The following is a 27,302-nucleotide window of genomic DNA, read 5'->3' on the forward strand; positions in this document are numbered from 1 at the left end:
TAGAACGACAAAACTTTTATTTTAAAATTGAAACAATTTCAGTGGCCATGTAATTATTTTGAACAAAATTAATTCTATATTTAATATATTTTTTAAATGTACTGCACATAGGTATGAGCACGTTGTAGTTCAATCGCTGTTAAGCCGTTGCACACGTCAAGATTTGTGGTAACAACAGAGCTGCCGCCAGGTAAAACAGTTTTATGTAAAAGTTAAGACCGCCTCGGAGTAAAATATTATTTTCTGCTCATGTTTAATGATGAGGAGCGGTACATCATAGCCTGGCGGGCGAAACACACCTGAGCTTCCTGCGCTACTTTCCTGCTACATCTGGCCGACTTTATTTACAAACCTGCGCTGGGTTAATGCACTCATTTGTTGTTATATTGTGCTTTATATTTTTGTAATAATAATATCTTATGTCATATAATCAAACAAAGTTATAGTTACAATTACTATGGGAAGTTTACAATAATTTGTTACTATATAATTAGATGTCTTTACAGTTCATGTATATTTTAAAGTAAATTCGACTGTGTTCGTTTAAACACTATATATTAAAAGGCTAACTCTGTAATACATCTGTGAGACTAATTTCGTTAAAAATTGAATGGAACTAATTTAAAATAAATTCAATTATCAATCAATACATATTCCCATTTATATGGTATCACTGTCATATTGTTGATAAATCCATAACCGCAAATCCATATTATTGATAAATACTATATCCGACAATTGCTATAAATCGTGTGTCTCGTTTTTGGCAAGATCCGGATCAAGGGTAGTAAGGAAGTTCTTTTCTTTACTAAAGGGTCCTGGAATGCAAAGCATTTTCTAAACACTGTCCTGATATCCTTATTAATGTAAGAGGAAAAATAATATTTAAATAATATTTCTTAATAAGTTTAATAGTCAATTGGTAGTGTGTAAAGAAATGATTTTTACCTATACTTGATTATGGGAACCCTTATACGTATTTGAGCAAGGAAAATACATACCTAGATTTTAAAATTGAATTTTAACACATCTGTAAGGCACAGTTAATCGGATGTTAAAAATAATTGTATAAAATAGTTAAATATCGTGTTTAGAGACCACACACTTCATTGGTGAAGATACGAAACGGGAAGGAAGGTAGAAGCTCTGTTGACACTTTTAGGCGCAGCGGTTATACCCGCAACAGGAGAGTCTCAGTAGCCGAGGATATCGACAGATTTTAAGAATGTGGACTTGGAAACGCACTTTAAGAGTTAGGAGTCGATCGGGTCTATTGTGTAGGACCAAGAGACTGTGATTGATTGGAGGCTAAGTATTGATGAGACTAGTAAGAGGAAAATAATTCTTGGTTTCAAGTTTGTTTTTGACGATGTGAAGGAAACTGGATTTTCGAACATTTTCCGTTGTTTAGTGTGAAGAAGACGTTTCCTTCACAGTAAGAAGAAGATTTAATTAAATCGAGAAACCGGATTATCAGAATCCATCAGGGCCCAAATCTAAGGCCAAGGTTTCCTTAGAGACCTCTACTAAATGACTTATATTACAAGGCCATGAATGATCCTAGGACGGGTTGTCATAAAGCTTTGAGAATGTTGGGTCTACCAGTTGTTAGACAACAGAGATGAGCCAAAGAACATCAATACTTTTTAACTATATGATACCAGAGACTGCTCTGAAGGCTAAAGTTTTAGTGACCACTATGACTGCAAGAACAACCAGAATCCGTATTCTTATACGGTTATCAGCAATCCAGATGGCTCAAACATAATATTCGCAATTAACAATATTAATATTTCACTCTGGATGTCAGTACTTGTAGTTAGAGTACTTGATCGTTTCGGGTTGGGAAGAAACACTTAAGTTTGTGAATGTTGAACTCAGCTCCAGTTCACCTTCCTCTTAGTGCAGCATCTGAAAATTTGTCAACTCACTTAAATCCTCTGAATGACTGTGATCAGATGAAGAGAACTATATGCCCATCTTACCGTGTAACTAAGGACAGTAACAGTAAAGTAGCGGGTATTCCGAGGCAGCTCGCGAGGTAGCATGTGAAGCTCGCGTACATTACGTCAGCAGCGCGGCGCGGCTACAGTTCTGCAGATCTGACCGGCCCGTAATCATTGTAAGTGGACGGCTACTTGAGCGTTCAGTGTAAACAGGCACAGTTACATACTGGAAACAACAAGACCTTATTGCATTACTCTGACGTACGAACTGAAATATTAGCATACGTAGTTGTATTCATGGAAATATTCCCTCTTACGTATCTTACCAAAATTAATATTTCAGGCTTCACGTCAAAATACAGAACTTAAGTTCGTTCTTTCTGTTAGTACACAATAATTTATTATGACACACTATTTAGATTTAGCTTAAGGTTTTAATAATTGGTCAATACATCTTTGTATATAAATATTTTCTTTGTGTAAGTCTCCCGCGAGGATCTGACTCTTGTGCTGTGTAAGTCTGCTGCTCTTGTGTTGTGTAAGTCTGCTGCCGGAGATGAACAGCAGTGTAGCCAGCAATACCACAATACATTTAACCACAGAGAAGAGTTTATAGGCTGTGGCAACTCTCCAAGTGTGGTCCTCTCGCAGCAGGATCTGACTCTTGTGTTGTGCAAGTCTGCTGCCGGAGATGAACAGCAGTGTAGCCAGCAATACCACAATACATTTAACCACAGAGAAGAGTTTATAGGCTGTGGCAACTCTCCAAGTGTGGTCCTCTCGCAGCAGGATCTGGCTCTTGTGTTGTGTAAGTCTGCTGCCGGAGATGAACAGCAGTGTAGCCAGCAATACCACAATACATTTAACCACAGAGAAGAGTTTATAGGCTGTGGCAACTCTCCAAGTGTGGCCCTCTCGCAGCAGGATCTGACTCTTGTGTTGTGTGCAAGTCTGTTGCCGGAGATGAACAGCAGTGTAGCCAGCAATACCACAATACATTTAACCACAGAGAAGAGTTTATAGGCTGTGGCAACTCTCCAAGTGTGGTCCTCTCGCAGCAGGATCTGGCTCTTGTGGTGTGCAAGTCTGTTGCCGGAGATGAACAGCAGTGTAGCCAGCAATACCACAATACATTTAACCACAGAGAAGAGTTTATAGGCTGTGGCAACTCTCCAAGTGTGGTCCTCTCGCAGCAGGATCTGGCTCTTGTGTTGTGCAAGTCTGCTGCCGGAGATGAACAGCAGTGTAGCCAGCAATACCACAATACATTTAACCACAGAGAAGAGTTTATAGGCTGTGGCAACTCTCCAAGTGTGGTCCTCTCGCAGCAGGATCTGGCTCTTGTGTTGTGTAAGTCTGCTGCCGGAGATGAACAGCAGTGTAGCCAGCAATACCACAATACATTTAACCACAGAGAGAAGAGTTTATAGGCTGTGGCAACTCTCCAAGTGTGGTCCCTCTCGCAGCAGGATCTGACTCTTGTGTTGTGCAAGTCTGCTGCCGGAGATGAACAGCAGTGTAGCCAGCAATACCACAATACATTTAACCACAGAGAAGAGTTTATAGGCTGTGGCAACTCTCCAAGTGTGGTGGCCCTCTCGCAGCAGGATCTGGCTCTTGTGTTGTGCAAGTCTGCTGCCGGAGATGAACAGCAGTGTAGCCAGCAATACCACAATACATTTAACCACAGAGAAGAGTTTATAGGCTGTGGCAACTCTCCAAGTGTGGCCCTCTCGCAGCAGGATCTGACTCTTGTGTTGTGCAAGTCTGCTGCCGGAGATGAACAGCAGTGTAGCCAGCAATACCACAATACATTTAACCACAGAGAAGAGTTTATAGGCTGTGGCAACTCTCCAAGTGTGGTCCTCTCGCAGCAGGATCTGGCTCTTGTGTTGTGTAAGTCTGCTGCCGGAGATGAACAGCAGTGTAGCCAGCAATACCACAATACATTTAACCACAGAGAAGAGTTTATAGGCTGTGGCAACTCTCCAAGTGTGGCCCTCTCGCAGCAGGATCTGACTCTTGTGTTGTGCAAGTCTGCTGCCGGAGATGAACAGCAGTGTAGCCAGCAATACCACAATACATTTAACCACAGAGAAGAGTTTATAGGCTGTGGCAACTCTCCAAGTGTGGCCCTCTCGCAGCAGGATCTGACTCTTGTGTTGTGCAAGTCTGCTGCCGGAGATGAACAGCAGTGTAGCCAGCAATACCACAATACATTTAACCACAGAGAAGAGTGTATAGGCTGTGGCAACTTTCCAAGTGTGGCCCTCTCGCAGCAGGATCTGGCTCTTGTGTTGTGTAAGTCTGCTGCCGGAGATGAACAGCAGTGTAGCCAGCAATACCACAATACATTTAACCACAGAGAAGAGTTTATAGGCTGTGGCAACTCTCCAAGTGTGGCCCTCTCGCAGCAGGATCTGACTATTCTACCCTGTGATGTTCCAATGACGACGCTTCTACATATTCCGGAATTATTGTTTTTTACTCTTCAAGGTCTTTATTGTACTACTCCCTTTTTATGGAATGAGTCTCTCGAGTTCTGAATAACGACGAGAAAATGTGTTTTTTTGTTTTATTTGGGTAGTATAAACGGGTTGGGTTATTTATTTATTTCTCCCCAGTTTACCCGTCTTCCTGCAATGTATAACATAGTTACTGAACTGTCATCATCAGAGCGTTGACACGTTTTAATAAACGTTTATTGTATGTAATATAACACTGTAAGATGGCTATTTCTCGTTTAATGTTATTCAGCTTCAGTTTTTTATATATTCAGAAACACATTAAGTAACGTAATATTAGACCATGATATCTTTTCATAGAATCGTCCGTTATGAAATATCTCTCGAAACTTCCGAAATTTCAAGACATTGTTCTTTAGATCATAATACGAAAAAGTCCCTATAAACAAAGAGCTTCAACCCGTTCGTCTGTTTGTGTTTTCTCTGAAAACGACGTAGCTTTTATATTCTGTTTTGAAATGGTGATAGTTTTAAACTGCTACACCAAATCACGGTACATCAGTAGTTGTGATTGGGTAATAAACAACAGAGAAAATTCACTTTTGTGTTTGAACAAAACTTAAATCCCTTAGAAATGCCCTTGTGTAGTTGGTCTACTACGGTGAAAATGCATTGTCCATGTTATTTATCGTTAGAACAATCCGTGTGGTAGTTTTTGAACAATTTAACAGTGAATAAATTAAGTTTTCGATATTGTGTAATATGCCAATAGTGTGACATAAACAAGCCCGTTTACATTTTAATTGCCATTATTATAAGGTGATAACAAATAAATTCAAACAGTAATAACTTGAAGTTCGTGTGCCAGTGTAGGGTCGGACTGTGACTGTACTTGTAGTCTGTGTACGAGTAACGTGCCAGATGTTCCGTTTACATTCCAATATTCCGTTGTCGAGCTACAATCTGCCTGTGTCCAAGTATATTTGAACTAATTCACAATTAAAACTTTTTAAAATACAAGAATATTATTTTTATAAATGTGTTATGGCATTCAAATATTATTACGTAATTTGTATAGTAAAATACCTAAAATACTTTTGAAAGGCAGTTGATGCTTCTAAAAAAAACAGCATACAGATATTGAGTAAACTGTATTTGTGTCTTTGATAATACTGTTTTTTTATAACTTTTAATCCATAATTTTTAGAGAGTGCGTTGGACATCATTATGTTAGACATAATTGTTAAAATTGGAATAATTATCAGAGTGGTATTTGATGTGTTTTATCGTTTGTTAGAAAAAACAATATTTTGGGTACATTATTATACAATTATTCTGTATGTATTTGGAGTTCTAGTTTTTTTTTTTTTTATATTTTTTTTTTATTTTATTTATTTTTTTTTTTTTTTTTTTGTAAAATGTTCTCAGAGTTTAATTATGTATGAGACAAATGAAAGGAAAGTAAATTAGGCTAGAGCTCAAGAATCGGCAAAAATACCTAGAATCACATAAAACTCGGTTTGTCGACAATATTGAACAAGAGATGAAGGAAGGAAACTACTACGTGTGAGGAGCAATGACAATCATTTCCTGTGGGTCCTATCTAACGTCCATCAGACTCCGACTGTTGTAGTAGCTGTATGATCAAGATTTGTATGTTTGTTGTTGTTCTGTTTTATTGTCTTACTAGTAAGGGAACGTGAATAATCCTTCTGAAATGTAAGTCTGTATACAGATTAAGATTTAAATGTATGGTGCTGATGCTCTTAGGACATCGGTTGCTCTGATACTTTTTTTTAAGTTGGTTTTACTGGCTGCCATCTTGATTGTAGCTTATAAGAACAGTGATAAACCTCGTACACTTTTAGAACCTATTTTTAGTCATAGAATTATGGAGGGTATATCGTTTTAAAAACCCACACATCCAAACTGTTTCATATTTTCAGATTAATACACATCCAAACTCTTTTTAATTCTTATATCTTATTAAATAATTCCTAACTTTGTTGGTGTACCTTATTGTTGGAATATTAAAAGTTTTACTAAAATGGGGTAATTTGTGTATTAATGATGCCTTTAAAATTAAGATTTTCCTTAACGGTACGATAAAAAATAAGGGCGTAAAACTACATGAGGTTTAACATAGTCCTTATGGGGTAAACCTCAAAATCATTTTACTACAGTCAGCTCTCATATAGGATGTATGGCAACTCCGGCAAAATTATATACACGGAAAAGCTCGAGTAAGAGACATTTTTTGGGACCAAATTTTTTTCCTTGCATTGTGTTAGTAGAGCGAAGACGTTCATGTGTAGGGTGTCAGGAATACCGTATTGGTTTTTAAATTTCTCTTTAGTGAAACTGAGAGTTTATCGGAAGAAACGAAACTTTTAATGATCTCCCAATCGTTGGTCGTTGTCAATTCTATCGTTAGTCACTCGCGCCCCGCAATTCACGGCAGATGATCTCGTTAGTGCACCGAAATGTTTGTTAATGTCAGCCAATTACGAACTATCCGAGAACAACTTGAGTTGGAGTTTATAATGTCGGCCGCGGCGGTAGGGTTCAGGTTGTTTGTGATAATACAGGTCGCGGGTTCAATGATAACGTGATGGAGCAGAGCGCGGTGGTACTACCAACTTGACGGATTTCGTGTTTCTGTTTAAATTTGTCACTGTAACCACGTTATTCGTATCCTACAAGCGAAAACATAACTGATAAACTCAACTTTTCCCGTTTGATTTAATGGTCTTAAATTCTTTGACATTATTTTATAAAAGCAAAAAAATCAATCTTCTTTATTTCCATTCATCGGATTGTTCTCTGTTTGAAGTTTGTTTTTGACGGTGCGGTGGAAGGATTGTAAAGGAAAGATTTTTTGGACCATCGTTTAGTTATACAATACAATCAGTAAACTACTTTTAGAGTTCTACAATATGATCTCTTCCTCAGGTTAATGACTAACCTAATGCATAATTACAATCTAGGTTAAAATAAACAAAACGTTATGTATTAGGTTAGCCTTTCATTTTTATTGTATCACTAAACTATGGCAAATATCCGGAAAACCCTGTTTCCCTCACATCTGATCGTAATACGAAAGTTGCAAAATTATAAATATCTTGCAACTTTTAATTTCTTTCTTATTGGGGGGGGGCGCATTTTTGTGTCTCTTAACTGTATGTGTATGTATCTTCGTGAACTTTTTATAGTTTTCAAAAGGCTAACGTTGGTAGTGTAGTATGAATTTTAAAGAAAGTAACTTAGTACATGTTTATATTTTAGTAGGCCTAAGCCGTTTACTCACTATCGACAAATAAAATTAAGAATTAAAAAATTGTTAATTACGCGTAATCTAAGAAGGAATTGAAAACATTGGTTACAACATATTTGGTTAGATGAAGCATTTATAATACGTAGTTTATACTAAGTAGAGCGCTACGATGTTTTGGACGCACTAATAGTGTGTAAGCTGTACAAGTCGTGTATAATACGGCGCGTGAGAGCCCGTCATGTAATGGAATGAAAGTGTTAGTTTATATTCCTCACACAGAGGAATGGCTGACACATGGGTCTCACGTTCGAGCCTTACATCAGTCTGCATTACAGTAAATTATTCCCTCGCCACCGCTGCCGAGCCCGTTCATCTCAGTCTCTCTCCACCTTCACGGTATATATATATGAATTCTTCCAAAGAGCAGTTGTATTGGAATGACCTATCACTATCATATAATTGGCAATATCGACTGCAATTCTAAAAATGCAACATATCAAATTAATGGCAAGTTTTGCTTCAAACAATATATTGGCCAAACATCTAACCATTTAAGAATTCGTATGACAGGGCATGGGTTTGATATTTTCCTTCAAGATAAGGAAAACCCATTGGCAAGCCATTGTTTAGAACATAAATAAGACGAAATTGAGGAGTGTTCTACATTAAAAGGAATACACCAAATACCACCATGCCCTGATGAAAATTACAACAGATTAAAATTAAAGCATGGAGCAAGCTCCTCAAATGATGAAGAAAATAAATCCATTTGGTTTAAATTTAAGAAAACTTTTAAAATCATTTTTATAGATTCAAAATTTGTAAAAAAAATTACAAGTATTATTCCATTCTGTACAAAAATCAACTGTTCCACCAAGATTAAATTAGAAAAATTTTACATGTGCTGTACCTTATCAAATGCTATGCACTGTGTTTACACTTATGTTTTCTTGATTTGTGTTTTCGTTTTATAATTTTGTTATGATGTATTAATTTATATTTAAAACTTCCTGAAGACAGGGGAAAGAAATATCTCGAAATTTATAATTAAAAAAATGTTTCTTTTGTCCTCTGATTACCACAGTGATTAGTAATATATGTGTGTATATATATATATATTCGTTAAATTTGTATAAGTGGCAATAGCCTAATTTAATTTAATTTCACTAAACATTGAATCGCAAAAAGTACTTGCTCCGCCGGGACTAATATATATATATAATTACATTTGTGTAAACATCAATAGCATAATATGACCTCTGAACTTTAAGTACCAATTGCACGACACGTCGAATATTTGGGGGGGGGGATACTGGAAAACATTTGAAATTTAGGTCCGGATCTCTCTGAACTGAAAATACCAGCTGCACGAGCGAGACGTCAAATATTTGGGGGGGGGGATACTGGAAAACATTTGAAATTTAGGTCCGGATCTCTCTGAACTGAAAATACCAGCTGCACGAGACGTCGAATATTTAAGAGGGGGGATAACGGAAAACATTTGAAATTTAGGACCGGATCTCTCTGAATTGAAAATACCAGCTGCACGAGACGTCGAATATTTAAGAGGGGGGATAACGGAAAACATTTGAAATTTAGGACCGGATCTCTCTGAACTGAAAATACCAGCTGCACGAGACGTCGAATATTTGGGGACGGGATACTGGAAAACATTTGAAAATTTAGGTCCGGATCTCTCTGAACTGAAAATACCAGCTGTACGAGACGTCGAATATTTGGGGGGGGGGATACTGAAAAACATTTGAAGAATAGGTCCTGATCTCTCTGAACTGAAAATACCAGCTGCACGAGACGTCGAATATTTGGGGGACGGGATACTGAAAAACATTTGAAGAATTTAGGTCCGGATCTCTCTGAACTGAAAATACCAGCTGTACGAGACGTCGAATATTTGGGGGGGGGATACTGAAAAACATTTGAAGAATAGGTCCGGATCTCTCTGAACTGAAAATACCAGCTGCACGAGACGTCGAATATTTGGGGGGGGGATACTGAAAAACATTTGAAGAATACGTCCGGATCTCTCTGAACTGAAAATACCAGCTGTACGAGACGTCGTAAACTGAAAAACCAGCTGTAGATAGGTCCGGATCTCTCTGAACTGAAAATACCAGCTGCACGAGACGTCGAATATTTGGGGGGGGGGGATACTGGAAAACATTTGAAATTTAGGTCCGGATCTCTCTGAACTGAAAATACCAGCTGCACGAGACGTCGAATATTTGGGGGGGGGATACTGGAAAACATTTGAAATTTAGGTCCGGATCTCTCTGAACTGAAAATACCAGCTGCACGAGACGTCGAATATTTGGGGGGGGATACTGGAAAACATTTGAAATTTAGGTCCGGATCTCTCTGAACTGAAAATACCAGCTGCACGAGACGTCGAATATTTGGGGGGGGGGGGATACTGGAAAACATTTGAAGAATAGGTCCGGATCTCTCTGAACTGAAAATACCAGCTGTATGAGACGTCGAATATTTGGGGGTGGGATACTGAAAAACATTTGAAGAATAGGTCCGGATCTCTCTGAACTGAAAATACCAGCTGCACGAGACGTCGAATATTTGGGGGGGGGGGATACTGGAAAACATTTGAAATTTAGGTCCGGATCTCTCTGAACTGAAAATACCAGCTGCACGAGACGTCGAATATTTGGGGGGGGGTTACTGGAAAACATTTGAAATTTAGGTCCGGATCTGTCTGAACTGAAAATACCAGCTGCACGAGATGTCGAATATTTAGGGGGGAGACTGGAAAACATTTGAAATTTAGGACCGGATCTCTCTGAACTGAAAATACCAGCTGCACGAGACGTCGAATATTTGGGGACGGGATACTGGAAAACATTTGAAATTTAGGTCCGGATCTCTCTGAACTGAAAATACCAGCTGCACGAGACGTCGAATATTTGGGGGGGGGGGATACTGAAAAACATTTGAAGAATAGGTCCGGATCTCTCTGAACTGAAAATACCAGCTGTACGAGACGTCGAATATTTGGGGGGGGGGGATACTGAAAAACCTTTAAAGAATAGGTCCGGATCTCTCTGAACTGAAAATACCAGCTGCACGAGACGTCATATATTTGGGGGGGGGATACTGGAAAACATTTGAAATTTAGGTCCGGATCTCTCTGAACTGAAAATGCCAGCTGTACGAGACGTCGAATATTTGGGGGGGGGGATACTGGAAAACATTTGAAATTTAGGTCCGGATCTCTCTGAACTGAAAATACCAGCTGCACGAGACGTCGAATATTTGGGGGGGGGGATACTGGAAAACATTTGAAATTTAGGTCCGGATCTCTCTGAACTGAAAAATGCCAGCTGCACGAGACGTCGAATATTTGGGGAGGGGGGAATACTGGAAAACATTTGAAGAATAGGTCCGGATCTCTCTGAACTGAAAAATACCAGCTGTACGAGACGTCGAATATTTGGGGGGGGGGGGGTACTGAAAAATGAAATTTAGGTCCGGATCTCTCTGAACTGAAAATACCAGCTGCACGAGACGTCGAATATTTGGGGGGGGATACTGGAAAACATTTGAAATTTAGGTCCGGATCTCTCTGAACTGAAAATACCAGCTGTATGAGACGTCGAATATTTGGGGGTGGGATACTGAAAAACATTTGAAATTTAGGTCCGGATCTCTCTGAACTGAAAATACCAGCTGTATGAGACGTCGAATATTTGGGGGTGGGATACTGAAAAACATTTGAAGAATAGGTCCGGATCTCTCTGAACTGAAAACACCAGCTGCACGAGACGTCGAATATTTGGGGGGGGGGATACTGAAAAACATTTGAAGAATAGGTCCGGATCTCTCTGAACTGAAAATACCAGCTGCACGAGACGTCGAATATTTGGGGGGGGGGATACTGGAAAACATTTGAAATTTAGGTCCGGATCTCTCTGAACTGAAAATACCAGCTGCACGAGACGTCGAATATTTGGGGGGGGATACTGGAAAACATTTGAAATTTAGGTCCGGATCTGTCTGAACTGAAAATACCAGCTGCACGAGATGTCGAATATTTGGGGGGATACTGGAAAACATTTGAAATTTAGGACCGGATCTCTCTGAACTGAAAATACCAGCTGCACGAGACGTCGAATATTTGGGGACGGGATACTGGAAAAACATTTGAAATTTAGGTCCGGATCTCTCTGAACTGAAAATACCAGCTGTACGAGACGTCGAATATTTGGGGGGGGGGATACTGAAAAACATTTGAAGAATAGGTCCTGATCTCTCTGAACTGAAAATACCAGCTGTACGAGACGTCGAATATTTGGGGGGAATAGGTCCTGATCTCTATGAACTGAAAATACCAGCTGCACGAGACGTCGAATATTTTACTGAAAAAACATTTAGGATCTCTCCGAACTGAAAATACCAGCTGCACGAGACGTCGAATATTTTGGGGGGGGGATACTGGAAAACATTTGAAATTTAGGTATCTCTCTGAACTGAAAATAGTCACGAGACGTCGAATATTTTGGATACTATTGAAATTTAGGTCATATATAAAATAGCTGTCCGCGTATATATTGTATATATATTTAAACATCGTCAACGGTCACCTTAATCAGCGTAGATTAACAGTAAAGTATGAAAAATAAACAAAAATAATATTATTTATAAAAAAATATATGTAATTCAAAGTTAAACGTCACCTAGTAAAAATTTGTTTTTTTTTCAAAACCAAATAGCATTTGTCTCTTTAAATACTTATCTGTCAGTTCAGACTGACAATGATATTTATTAAAATTTCGACCACAATGAGTGGTGGATACATGGTTTAGGAACGACTTAACTGCAAATGGGGATGTGGATATATTGTTATGGTTTGCTTTAAATTTTATTTAAATTTAAATGGTCTATATTTAATTTTAATATAAGGTAACTTTGAAAATAGCTTATCACGCACCGAGGAGTTTAAAAGAATTACACTTTAAATATAAATTTAAATGGAGATTAGAACATTGATACTAAAAATTAATTATATGATTACTTTTGTTCTTTGTTCGTATACATTATATTTTATATCCTTTTTTAGAACGACATCATGTCGAAATATTAAAGAATTGTAAGAAGTCTTATATATTTCATTTGGTTTGTTGATGTCCCTGTGTTGTTATCGGCATAATGAACTTGTTGGATACCGTGTCTGGCATATCGGTGGAATATAGCCTACGTTAAACAAGAGAGGAGAAAGACCTGATCCTTGGTTATACACGACGCACTCATACTGCCGCTATAGTAATTGTGAAAGACACGTTCTCTATACAGTACACGTCAAGTAGAGTAGATGAGTGTAATGTGATTATTGTGACAAGCTCGCGCTCACTCACTCACTCTCGGCTCTGCTACAGCACTATGTACAACGCGCGATATTAATAGAGATTTCTGCTGTGGAGCTATTGTGAAATGTTAAATAGAAGTGTTTTGATCATTACTAAATTGGCATTGCTTTCCTTGACCAAATTATTTTGTGATAAGCTACAATAATCATTAATTTCCGCAATTGAAAATTTCTTTGGTAATTCCTTGAGCAACGTTTGCTATGTTGTCGTTATATAAGTTTATGATGTATTTCTTGCTCTGGTTACTTATAGACAATAGGTAAATAGCTTTAAAAACGTTTGCAGCTAGGATAAGTAATGAAACTGACTTTAGCAAACCGAAGTAGGGGTGTCTCCAACTAAAAATTAGTTTTTAGTAGGAAAATAAATTATTGCAAAGAGAAACTCTAGCAAGTGCAAAGCAAACCTTTATTAAAAATTTCGACAACCAAGAAGCCATTTATTTAAAATACTAGTGTATCACGCCAATATGGTTACGATTTTCTGTTCTAGTAGTCTACCCATTAGTATAGATCAAACCTCTGATTGATCGAGAGCTGTCTCCCTCTCTTCCCTAGCCCCGCCCCATGTCATGGCGGAGTTGCCTATACTCCGGGTCACGACATGTCTGATGCTTTGTCCACGAGACCAAGGAGACCAGCTGTTTTCTTCTTTACTTTTTTAACCCATGTTTTTCTCTGCTGACTACACTCTGGCGGAGATATCGAGAACTGTGACAGCGGTGGCATTTTCGATGGACAGCTGTTTGCCGTGTCTCTACAGATTTATCGCCCAGAAGTGTTGAGACAGACCGGATGCACGTGTGTATTGCGAGTGTCTCGATCTGCGGATAGCAAACATAAAACCGGTCTCCGTGGTCCAGTGGGTAGAGTGTAGAACACACGCAAGCACGAGATTAAAAATCCTCACAAATACGATAATTTTTCGCACCCCTACTCGGTCCACTGACATGACACCCACGTGACCCCGCCGCCATGACTGGGAGCGGGGTTAAGGGAAGGGAGGGGAGCAGCTCTCGACCAATCAGAGGCTTGGCCTATACTACTGGATACACTACTGACTAGTTCTCTTCGAAATAATATACCGGTAAAAGTAGGGTTCATTTGAAAATTTTTAGTTGGTTAGGTTTTGTAAAATACGCCAAATGTGGGTCATATTTGTAAGGTGATTGTGGAGGACTGGAAGTAGATGGAAACGCCAATTTCTGAACTACCTTTCAGGAAATAGGGGAAGCCTGAGCGGATATTCATTGCTTTAACAATGTCATTATTAAAGATTTTAGAGAATAATAAAAATTTTTAAATCTAAATTCCAACACACGTAACAAAGGGGGTGGTGTGGAACTTTTTGTAAAAAGTTCTCTAAATTATACTCAGCTCAAGATCAACTATACATCCGAACTAGACCTAGAAGCGGAGGGAGTCAAAATAAGTACTAAATCTATTGGGACGATAAACATTATTGGATTGTATCGCTCACCCAATGGCTGCAGTAACTCCTTTTTCCAGCGTTTGGATTTGATTTTAAATTTTTTATTTTCAAACAAATATTCATTTATTTTAATCGAATTCTTCTATTCTATTCTTCTATTGAGTTTGAAACTTCAAACGTCCGCCATTTTGAAACGTAACATAATGGTATAATATAAATGTTTCTCTTAATTTGGGACTACGAGAAAAATGATTGAGCCAAATTTTTATGAGTTTTATTATATTTACTGGTTACTGAGAAAAAAAACTCATACATACAGACATACGGTACACTAAGCTTTTCTGACGCAAGCTTAATTTACACTGTTTACCTTGACACAAAAATATTTGTACGCACAGTACGTTTGTGAGTCGGCAGACTGAGGATTTATAATTCATTGAGCCATTTCACTGGCTCTGGCTTCAGTTTACTTAAGATTTCATTGACACGATTCCCGCCTTATCTCGCGTATCATCGTGCACTGACAATGTCTCAATATCGTATTTTGTGACAGACTATTGTGTTTCTTATCACAGTTTACCTCGCCTATGCATCGACGTCCATAGTAACACGTGCTGAGTGTTTAGGTTATGTGCCTTATTTCACTCAGTCTTGTGATTATGGAGCGTTTATGTCGAGGTTGTGACAACGTCACCATACATTGTTATTTTAAATAAATAAAAAATAAAGTGTGCGTAATTTTAAGAATATCGGAAGGTTTTTACAGACGTTTCAGTTCTGTTACCGTTACGAAGTAATATATATTTAATATTATAATATCTGAAAATTAAATGTATTCAATTAATCATATATTTTGTGTTGGTATGTAGGTAAAACAGATAAGGTTCATTTTTAACATAATAAGACGTTTATGTCTATGAGCCGTCAACGTGCAATGTTAAATGTTAAAGCTGTAATAAGTCCTGTAAGGAGACCAATGCCGAATTAGTCTGCTCAGTCAAGAATATAAGTTAAGATTATAATTAAATAACACTTTTTATTCATAATTTACAACATTTTATAATCATGACCCGTACACTTGGAACAATATTGAATAACGTTTGGTCTTAATTGGACCTCAAGCTTCCGAGTAATGAATTTGTAAAGTTTCAGTTTGGTTAAACAGCGCCTAAAACCGATACATTTTTTTCGTTCTTACCAACACAAAAACTAAAAGTTATTGTTCGTAAATATTTTCCTTAATATGTCTAAGCGCATATATAAAAGTGCTAAATGTAACTCCCGTAATTGTAGTTCTACGGGTCAGTTTGTGGTTACCGTTCAAACTCGGATTATTTAACGTTAAATCTCGGGATAGTTAACGTTCAAAATCGAATTAGTTAACATTCAATCTCGGGTTATTTAACGTTCAAACTAGCGTACCTATGCTGTTCGTTCCGAGAGTAGAATTATCATTTAAAATTCAACAACCACCGTACTGTCTTAAAGAGTGAATTTCATTAATTAATTATCATATTAAAAATACTGAACGTATTGTATGTTTTTACAGATTTCCAAAAACTGGAACGAGAAGCCCGCATTTGCCGAAAACTGCAACACCCAAATATAGGTGAGTTTAGTTTTCCTATTGTTATCTTCTTTTTGGACTAATATGTGGAGACGCCGTTTCCGACAGCGCAATATTGTACAACGTATCATCTTATATACTTCTTGTTTTGGATTTGTACACATATATAATATGTAAAGAAGCACAGTACATCAAATACAGTCTACCCAGCTACTGACCCATGTACTGCAACTCTGTAAGCGTTTGTTGGAATCTCCCTAGTATTTGTCAGTATCTCCGCTCTCTATTCCGCCTTACCACCTTCTTCAGGAGCACAAGAGAAACCCGGCTTCAAATAGTACTCTTTCTATACAATGATATAGGAGTTGGATTTGGGGCAGAGTCCTCAGGGTGGAAAGCAAATCCGTTTATTAATGAAAAGCGGGTTCTATTCTAATCCTACCGTGAAGTAAAAGTGATTTTATCTTTTGCTACTATACTGTTATTTTTTCCCAGATGATAGTTTTTTAGGTATATTTCGGATACAAAATTAGATTATTACAATAATGCATGTCCTCACTTGCCAAAAATGTCTACGTAACTTGGCCAAACATTATCCGTAAAGCCCAAAAACCACCCCCCCCCTCCTCCTTTCAAAAGTTTATATATAAACACGTTGAAACTTGGTACAAAAATACTAAACATCTGTATGGCAAGTTTGTTAGCCACCTTGACACATCTTTCTTAATGTGGAGATCGTTCAAACTAAAATCTTACAACTCCGTTATATATGGACCTGGGAAAAAAATTAAAAAGTGGTCTGAAATGTCTGTAACTTTTCCTAAACTTTTCGTTATAAACATATTTTTTTAATTTTTGAATAGTGTTCGAAGTATTGAATACATGTAAATCCTATGAGAATAAATTAACAATATTTTCAGTTATCACAGATTCTATCTAGTTCTTCCGACTTAGCCGTAAGGACTCATTTATTGTTCCTATTGTTCAATTAAAATTTACCTATAAATCTTGGATAGAAGAATTTAAATTCAATTTGGCACAAGTCCTCGTTTGTGCTACTCAATTGTTATTCATCTATGTAGACCTAATGTATTACTCGTAGGTACATGTGAAATTTGTTATAAAAACAAAAACAAAATGGGAAGTTTCCAACACTGTTGTGTACACAGTCGCACTCACGGATCACACATCTAATTGTGATGCGTTCATGTTCCATTAAATGGTAAAATGGAATATACATTTTCAGCGAGTGTATTAAACCCCTGGCTTTGTTCGATCACGTGGCAGTGGAGCGCTTTTGTACACAGTCGCACTCACGGATCACACATCTAATTGTGATGCGTTCATGTTCCATTAAATGGTAAAATGGAATATACATTTTCAGCGAGTGTAATAAACCCCTGGCTTTGTTCGATCACGTGGCAGTGGAGCGCTTTTGTACACAGTCGCACTCACGGATCACACATCTAATTGTGATGCGTTCATGTTCCATTAAATGGTAAAATGGAATATACATTTTCAGCGAGTGTAATAAACCCCTGGCTTTGTTCGATCACGTGGCAGTGGAGCGCTTTTGTACACAGTCGCACTCACGGATCACACATCTAATTGTGATGCGTTCATGTTCCATTAAATGGTAAAATGGAATATACATTTTCAGCGAGTGTAATAAACCCCTGGCTTTGTTCGATCACGTGGCAGTGGAGCGCTTTTGTACACAGTCGCACTCACGGATCACACATCTAATTGTGATGCGTTCATGTTCCATTAAATGGTAAAATGGAATATACATTTTCAGCGAGTGTAATAAACCCCTGGCTTTGTTCGATCACGTGGCAGTGGAGCGCTTTTTTAACGATAAAATCTTATCACCGTAGACAATTGTGCCAAAAATTAGCTGAACTTCAAGAACAAAACTTTGATTTATTGAATCTTGCCAAGTCGAATCCGTCCAAATCCTTTCTAACGTTAATTAGCAATCTGAAAGTTATTGACTACTTGGAAACATTCACTTTGATGAGATTCAAGTGATTTCCTCAGCAATAACTTCTCCAGTTTGATGGGTCATATCGGATTTTCAGCTGTGGAACTTTCCGGCTGAAGTAGTCGAAGCGGAAATTCTTTCATTCAGTACTTAGTATTATTTTCTTTACGAAGTTTCCGAACTTAAATTGCTCTTTCATGACCCCGAAATGAATATATTGAACCATTTGGCTACTATATTCCGGATTTCTTTATTGGGTAGAATTATTTAAGGGAATAACCGCGTAAGTATAACTGTTTTGAAATGCACTAAAACTGTATAGGATAGTACTACTATTTTTAGAACAATATACAGGGTGTAACAAAAAGGTTGGGCTGACTATGTACTTTCAAAGTTTGTGCGTGATTCTAAGCAAAAATTGAAGAATAACCTTTTTCCAATTTCCACTTCGTTTAGCCGTTAGCCGCCATTTTGTATTTTTATTAACAAATTATTATCTCTAAAATTAGTAAAGCTAATGAAACCGAATTTGGCACATAGGTTTTAATAGGGAATATGAAAATAAAAAAATGTTATTTTCTTTAGTATTATCAAAATGGCGTCTGTTGTAAAAAATGTACTAGACACCAAATATTTGGAGAATTGTATTGCAATTCCAACGGCACTAGTTTCAATGGAATCCGTCAAGGCATAAGCGAGCACGACCACTTTAAAGGTCGACCACTTCCCAACTGACTCGACATTTTGTAATAAGAAACGCTTGATTATTACGCAATGTTTGGACAGGCACGGTGTGGTTTTGAATGACTAAATTCTAATAATTCGTCTCACGAATACATCAAAGACGCGTAAGGAGGGATAAATCTGAAACATGTACATCGTACAATAATAGGTGTTACTCGCTACATACATTTGGTGGTTACATCTTCCTGAAGTATGGCAATAAATTAGGATATCTGTACATAAACATGTTGTCAGAGTCCGCGAAGCTGCAGATCTCGCATTGTCACTGTTATAGTATTTTCCAGCACGTACATAAATAGTACATCGGGGGTGAATAACGGTAAAAATAATCGGCCTTTAAGTTCTTTTTGTTTCAATTGGCGATAGGATGTTTCCCCACTTACGGGTCGGTATGCTGAGATGGAAAACGTATGCAGAATCCTGACAAACTGCACGGCTCTCAAAATCATATATCTTGAAGATCATCCGTATCGTTACCACGATCGGGAAGAGATCACTCAATGAGGAACCTGCCAAGACCGATAGCTTCAATTAATTTTGGATTGCACACCTTTTAGCCGTAGGGAGACCATAGTCAACCAAAGCTTTGGTATAGTACGAGTAACTATAGTAGGCCGCACCAAAGTAGTCCGATGACACTTGAGGCGGTGTTGCCACATCAGCTGTTCCATGCAGTCGGATCAGTAATGTTTCATACACGTAAAACTGGCAATAGTGTAGGGCGCGGGGTGTCTCTACGGGGGGGATTAAAACGCAACGGCTACTATTGAACTATTTTAGCACTCCCTGATAGCTGGTGTGTGGCAGGGGAGGACAAGGGGACATCTGTGTCTAGCCTGGAGCAATGTGATGAACAGTAACAGACTAATCTGAAACAGCCACAGAAAGTGGAAGTGACTCTCATTGTTAGTGACGCCATTTCTCACAAGCCACACAGCCCTGGCCGCAGCTAGTAAAGTAATGTGTCTCCTTTCTTAGCTGAGACCGACACTCCCTTCCTATTACAGCACATTTCTTTTCTCTCCTTTTATCGTTTCCTGGAGGAACTGAGATATACCAAAAATCCCTATTTCTCTGCAGCTTAGACTGCAATGTTATTCATTTAGATTCTTTTTAGCGTGCTTTTTTGATCAAACTATTATATAGTTTTTATTTACTGGAATATATTTTAGCATGATATCGTTATTTTTGGTTTAATGCTGTCCATATGTTAAACACTCTGTTTTTAGAGAGCATTTTGCTATTTTACATACTTTTGGTGTAAATGTATAAACAATTTGCTAGTTTAAACGTGTAAATATAGCAAATGTTTTCAGCACTCAATGGAGTTTTAAGTAACTTAAATACAGTCCGGCATATAATTATGTACTGTTTTATAATTATACGAATTAGAAGATGGGTTATCAAAACCACAATTTAAAAACACAGACGCATAAAGGGCAGAAATAAGTTAGTTTATCTCTATTATGTAATTGTAAAAAGAAGTATGAACTGTATTACCCTACGAAGTAGTATAACATTTTATAAAATGTCCCATAAAGAACAAAATTTATAGTATAGAACATAGAATAAATAAATAAAAACACTCTACAAATATTTCAATAAATACTACAAAAAATGAATAATACATTGAAGGAAATATAGTTCTACAATAATAACTAATCATTTGAATTATAGAAATATACGTGCAATGTGTAAGATTTTGATTTTACAGAATGATTCATTTAAGATGTCCTGATCATATAACGGAAGTACGAATAGAATTATGATTAAAACCCATATGCAACCCAGCTACTATATCACATATAGGGTATCCATTAAAACAATTATTAGATTTTAATTAAAAGCACTGTAAACAACATTTTTCAAAAATAGTTACTTTATAAAGCTATATAAGTAACAGTTCTAGTCCGATCATTCATGGTAACAATACTAGATTGATTTCTCAGAAAAACAATACTAAATCAATCATCCAAATTTAGAATACTATACCAATAAATCATCTATAGTAAAAATACCAGACCTATCATCTAAAGTAACAGTACCAGGCAGATCATCCAGAATAACACTATTAGACCAATCATCCAGAGTAACAATACTAGACTAATCTTTCTGACTAACAGTACTAGATCAATCTTCCAGAGTAACAGTACTAGATCAATCATCCAGAGTAACAGTACTATATCAATCAACCAAAATAACAGTACTAGATCAGTCATCTAGAGTAACAGTACTAGATCAATCATCCAGTGTAACAGTACTAGATCAATCATCCAGTGTAACAGTACTAAATCAATCATCCAGAGTAACAGTACTAGATCAATCTTCCAAAGTAACAGTACTAGATCAATCATCCAGAGTAACGGTACTAGATCAATCGTCCAGAGTAACAGTACTTTTTTTTACGATAGGAAAATGCATTATGCACCGTCAGGGACAGGTGTTCGCCCTGGTGTGTGGGACTCTCACCCACTAAAAACCTACCGGTCCAGGCATTGGAAACCCTCTCGGGAACGCATCTCTGCAACTACTTCAAGAGGGTGCCATCGTTCGCCCAATGGGCATTACTTCATTCTAAAATCCACCAGCATGAGCTATTCTGGTGCTTTATAGCTGCTCTCTTCTTTTTTGCTTTAGCACCCTCTTGCAGAACGCAGCGACAGCGTTCCACGATTCGGGACTGGACAACATCTCTTCTAGAGTAACAGTACTAGATCAATCATCCAGGGTAAAAGTACTAGATCAATCAACCACAGTAACAGTACTAGATCAATCATCCAGTGTAACAGTACTAGATCAATCATCCAGAGTAACAGTACTAGATCAATCAACCAGAGTAACAGTACTAGATCAATCATCCAGAGTACCAGTACTAGATCAATCATCCAGTGTAACAGTACTAGATCAATCAACCAGAGTAACAGTACTAGATCAATCATCCAGAGTACCAGTACTAGATCAATCATCCAGTGTAACAGTACTAGATCAGTCATCCAGAGTAACAGTACTAGATCAATCATCCAGAGTAACAGTACTAGATCAATCATCCAGTGTAACAGTACTAGATCAATCATCCAGTGTAACAGTACTAGATCAATCATCCAGAGTAACAGTACTAGATCAATCAACCACAGTAACAGTACTAGATCAGTCATCCAGAGTAACAGTACTAGATCAATCATCCAGTGTAACAGTACTAGATCAATCAACCAGAGTAACAGTACTAGATCAATCATCCAGAGTACCAGTACTAGATCAATCATCCAGTGTAACAGTACTAGATCAGTCATCCAGAGTAACAGTACTAGATCAATCATCCAGAGTAACAGTACTAGATCAATCAACCACAGTAACAGTACTAGATCAATCATCCAGTGTAACAGTACTAGATCAATCATCCAGTGTAACAGTACTAGATCAATCATCCAGAGTAACAGTACTAGATCAATCATCCAGTGTAACAGTACTAGATCAATCATCCATTGTAACAGTACTAGATCAATCATCCAGAGTAACAGTAGGGGAGAGGGGGGTACCTTTGAACTGGGGGCACATTTGAACAAGTTTAAATTTCCCGCCATTTGATGAGCTAACTGCCTGATTTTTTTTCTACTTCTTCTTCTCATCTGTATGACCTAGTACACCTGTTTCTCTCCATTTCTTTTAACCTTTGTATTCAGTGCCAGATAGGTTAGGTTTTAGCCACATTTTGTAAACTTTTGAGTTTTGAGTTGTAAGACTGTCAGCGGAAGAAAGAATTGAAGAATTGACCAACCTTATATTCTAAGGTAAGTACATTTATTGAGCAATTTTTTGAATATAATAACATAAGATAATCTGTTCAACTAACTAAGAAAAAAATCAGTTTCTTCTACTGTGACATGTGGGGTACATTTGAACAAACATTGGGGGGTACATTTGAACATTCTAAAATTATTCATAAAAGTTACTGGTTTTGTAAAAAAAGGTAAAATATAAGAAAGCCGAATTTTTTAGGTTATTTATTAGCATTTGTACAAGTTAAACAATTTATTTATTTTATTTTTTACTGGAAATTATAAATATTAAGAGAATTGTTTTAAACCTAGAACATATAATGGTAGGCTATCATCAAGATAGAATAAGCATGAGGCCTATTTTTTGTATTAGTTCCATGTTTATATTTTTAAATCTAGTACTTTTCTTACATTAAAACACACAAGTCGTCTTACGTCTTAAATCTCTTCATTAAAAAAAATTTGATATCAGCAGCCTAATATTGAAACAAACCTAATTTGATCTTACATTGTAGGCCTTGGCCTACTAAAACAATAAATTACTAACTTACATTATGTTTAGGTAATAACTCACTTTGTATTGTTTCAGGTTACAATGGTTAGAAACTACATCAAGAAAAAAGTGGGCCCAGAGATAAATGAGCGAGATGTGGAGGAAGCTGTTAAGCTTGTTTTGGAAAAAAACGTCCCAATACGTCAAGCAGCAGAATCGTTTGGCTTGGTTCATACCATGTTATTCTATCGAATAAAAAAAGCAAAGGCTCTTCTAAAGACAAATTTACCATCTGAGCACACTGATATCCGAGTCCCTTCAGCACCCGCACCCCTTTTAACATTTAATAGCAAGTACACTTCTAACCAAGTATTTTCAGCTCAAGAAGAAAAAATGCTAGAAGAATATATTATTACATGTTCTGCGATGAACTATGGTCTCACGTACAAAATCATTAGAGCTCTTGCATTTCAGTATGCAGAAAAATTGGGCCGATGTCCAAAAAAATGGGAAGATAATAAAACAGCTGGTTTAGATTGGTTGAAAGGTTTTATGAAAAGACATAAAGATTTATCACTGAGAAAACCTGAAAACACAAGCTTAGCTAGAACATTAGGTTTCAATCGGAAAAACATTGAAGAATTTCAAAAAAACTTAGATGATGTTTACAAAAAACACAAATTTTCTCCGAGTGACATTTACAATCTTGATGAAACTGGGATTAAAACTGTCGTGCAAGCCCCAAATGTTGTAGCTAAAAAAGGCACTAAACAAGTAGGCCAAGTTGTGTCTGGAGAAAGAGGCAGCCTTATTACAATGGTTGCTACTGTTAATGCGGCAGGCAATACCATTCCTCCAGTTTTCATATTTCCCCGAGCTAGACTACATGACAGTTTAATGGTAGGTGCTATCAGTGGAAGCTTAGGATTTGTTAACTCCCCTACTAGTGGGTGGATCACTAATGCTTTGTTCCTCAAAGTGCTGGAGCACTTTGTGAAGTACAGCCACTGCTCAAAAGAATCACCAGTTTTGTTGATTCTCGACAACCACGAATCCCATTGCACTCTGGATGCAATATTATACGCAAGAGATAATGGTATTTGTATTGTGACAATACCTCCTCATTGTAGCCATCGTGTCCAACCTCTAGATGTTTCAATTTTAGGACCATTTAAACAAAACTTAGCCACAGTTCAAAATAACTGGCTAACAAACAACCCCGGATCTAAACTCTCAATTCATGATTTAGCTGGGTTGGCATCAAAAGCTTTTAATTTAGCATTTACAAGGAAGAATATCTTAAAAGGATTTGAGGAGTGTGGAATATGGCCATATTCTACAACTGTGTTTACTGATGAAGATTTCCCATTTTCTGAAGCGATGATAACCTCTAGTACGCCTACACCTGACACTACGAAATCTTCTAATCTAGGACGCGAAAATGAAAATTACAGCCAAGGTACATCTAATGCTAGGCCTACAGGTTCAACATCAATTGAAAATGAAAGCCTAAATGATGGGATTTTAAACAAAACCGTAGCAGTGTCTCCTAGTCCAGAGGTTGTTAGGCCTTATCCCCAGCTGCAGGCAAAATCTTCAGTAGAATGTAAAAAAGGAAGAGAACCAGGAAAATCGAAAATAATTACGGCCACTCCAGAAAAAATTCGGTTGGAAGAAGAAATCAAAAGAAAGCTTTTAGAAAAACAGAAAAAAGAAGAACTAAGGAAGCAGCGTGACATAAAGGCAAAAAGAAAATTAGATTTACCAGAAAAAAACAAAAAATCAGGACATAACAAAAGAAGAAAAACAAATAAGCATAAATCTATTTCATACGAGTCTGACTGTGACGATCCTGACCCAATTTATATGGAAAGTGGAGAATCAGACTGGGTGGAGAGCTCTGAAGAAGATGACAACTTCGATAGGCCTAACCTGTCTAAACAAGTAAAAATATGTCCGATGCTTGAAAAATACTATGCTGTATTTTATGATATAAGTTGGTATTTAGGAAGGGTGGTTGATTTCCCGGATGAAGGATTTTCTAAAATTAAGTTTTTGAAAGAAGGACTTGGAGATTCATATGAGTGGCCAAAACATGATGATGTTCAAGTGATAGAAAATAAATATCTTTTTTACGGGCCAGTACCTTTGATTGGAAATGGACCCTTTCTCATCGACGACAAGTGTAAAAGGAGAATTCGATCAAAATACTCAATGTTAAAAAAGTAGAAGTTGAACCTAAATTTTGTTTACACAATCTGTAATGTACCTTTGATTAGTGCACACTATGAATAAAATGTTTTTGTGTATTTCCTTAGTTTTTCTTTACTAATTATCCAATGTTCAAATCCACCCCGTCCTTGTTCAAACCTACCCCAGACTTGTTCAAATGTACCCCTTAGTGGGGTACATTTGAACAACATGCAGTGAACTTTAATTTTTTTTTTTTTTAGCCTAGATATTTTGAAGATTATTAACATTAATTTAAGTAATTTGTTGCATAATAGTCTAAAGATCAATGTCCCCATGCTTGTTTATCAAAATAATTAATTTAAAAAAATACAAAAATATTTTTTCAAAAAGTGTTCAAAGGTAGATCAGTCATCCAGAGGAATAGTACTAGACCAACGATCCAGGGTAACAGTACTAGATCAATCAACCACAGTAACAGTACTAGATCAGTCATCCAGAGTAACAGTACTAGATCAATCATCCAGAGTAACGCTACTAGATCAATCATCCAGAGTAACAGTACTACATCAATCATCCAGTGTAACAGTACTAGATCAATCATCCAGAGTAACAGTACTAGATCAATCATCCAGTGTAACAGTACTAGATCAATCTTCCAGAGTAAAAGTACTAGATCAATCTTCCAGAGTAACAGTACTAGATCAATCATCTAGTGTAACAGTACTAGACCAACGATCCAGGGCTAGATCAATCGTCCAGAGTAACAGTACTAGATCAATCATCCAGAGTAACAGTACTAGATCAATCATCCAGTGTAACAGTACTAAATCAATCATCCAGAGTAACAGTACTAGATCAATCTTCCAAAGTAACAGTACTAGATCAATCATCCAGAGTAACGGTACTAGATCAATCGTCCAGAGTAACAGTACTTTTTTTTACGATAGGAAAATGCATTATGCACCGTCAGGGACAGGTGTTCGCCCTGGTGTGTGGGACTCTCACCCACTAAAAACCTACCGGTCCAGGCATTGGAAACCCTCTCGGGAACGCATCTCTGCAACTACTTCAAGAGGGTGCCATCGTTCGCCCAATGGGCATTACTTCATTCTAAAATCCACCAGCATGAGCTATTCTGGTGCTTTATAGCTGCTCTCTTCTTTTTTGCTTTAGCACCCTCTTGCAGAACGCAGCGACAGCGTTCCACGATTCGGGACTGGACAACATCTCTTCTAGAGTAACAGTACTAGATCAATCATCCAGGGTAAAAGTACTAGATCAATCATCCAGAGTAACAGTACTAGATCAATCAACCACAGTAACAGTACTAGATCAATCATCCAGTGTAACAGTACTAGATCAATCATCCAGAGTAACAGTACTAGATCAATCAACCAGAGTAACAGTACTAGATCAATCATCCAGAGTACCAGTACTAGATCAATCATCCAGTGTAACAGTACTAGATCAATCAACCAGAGTAACAGTACTAGATCAATCATCCAGAGTACCAGTACTAGATCAATCATCCAGTGTAACAGTACTAGATCAGTCATCCAGAGTAACAGTACTAGATCAATCATCCAGAGTAACAGTACTAGATCAATCATCCAGTGTAACAGTACTAGATCAATCATCCAGTGTAACAGTACTAGATCAATCATCCAGAGTAACAGTACTAGATCAATCAACCACAGTAACAGTACTAGATCAGTCATCCAGAGTAACAGTACTAGATCAATCATCCAGTGTAACAGTACTAGATCAATCAACCAGAGTAACAGTACTAGATCAATCATCCAGAGTACCAGTACTAGATCAATCATCCAGTGTAACAGTACTAGATCAGTCATCCAGAGTAACAGTACTAGATCAATCATCCAGAGTAACAGTACTAGATCAATCAACCACAGTAACAGTACTAGATCAATCATCCAGTGTAACAGTACTAGATCAATCATCCAGTGTAACAGTACTAGATCAATCATCCAGAGTAACAGTACTAGATCAATCATCCAGTGTAACAGTACTAGATC

At 37.4% G+C, this 27,302-nt stretch overlaps 2 protein-coding genes across 23 annotated transcripts in view; both read left to right on the forward strand.

Annotated features, from left to right (window-relative positions):
* The window catches only part of LOC124359040 (calcium/calmodulin-dependent protein kinase type II alpha chain), a 393,022-nt gene that overhangs the window by 238,054 nt on the left and 127,666 nt on the right, over positions 1-27,302 (forward strand). For all 22 annotated transcript variants that reach the window (XM_046811406.1, XM_046811401.1, XM_046811405.1 and 19 more), the window contains exon 3: positions 16,059-16,118. In XM_046811406.1, the coding sequence (XP_046667362.1) occupies positions 16,059-16,118 (60 nt within the window). The remainder of the gene's footprint in view (positions 1-16,058; positions 16,119-27,302) is intronic.
* On the forward strand, positions 22,325-26,269 carry LOC124359039. Its single transcript, XM_046811400.1, has 2 exons — positions 22,325-22,592; positions 23,170-26,269. The coding sequence occupies exon 2, from the start codon at positions 23,176-23,178 to the stop codon at positions 25,300-25,302; it is 2,127 nt and encodes a 708-aa protein (XP_046667356.1). The 5' UTR covers positions 22,325-22,592; positions 23,170-23,175; the 3' UTR covers positions 25,303-26,269.

This window comes from Homalodisca vitripennis, chromosome 4 (genome assembly GCF_021130785.1).
Source record: "Homalodisca vitripennis isolate AUS2020 chromosome 4, UT_GWSS_2.1, whole genome shotgun sequence".
Taxonomy (NCBI): Eukaryota; Metazoa; Arthropoda; class Insecta; order Hemiptera; family Cicadellidae; genus Homalodisca; species Homalodisca vitripennis.

Bases quoted from the DNA above. Each gene is read 5' to 3' on its own strand.
- LOC124359039 (XM_046811400.1), top strand. From the start codon at position 23,176: ATGGTTAGAAACTACATCAAGAAAAAAGTGGGCCCAGAGATAAATGAG.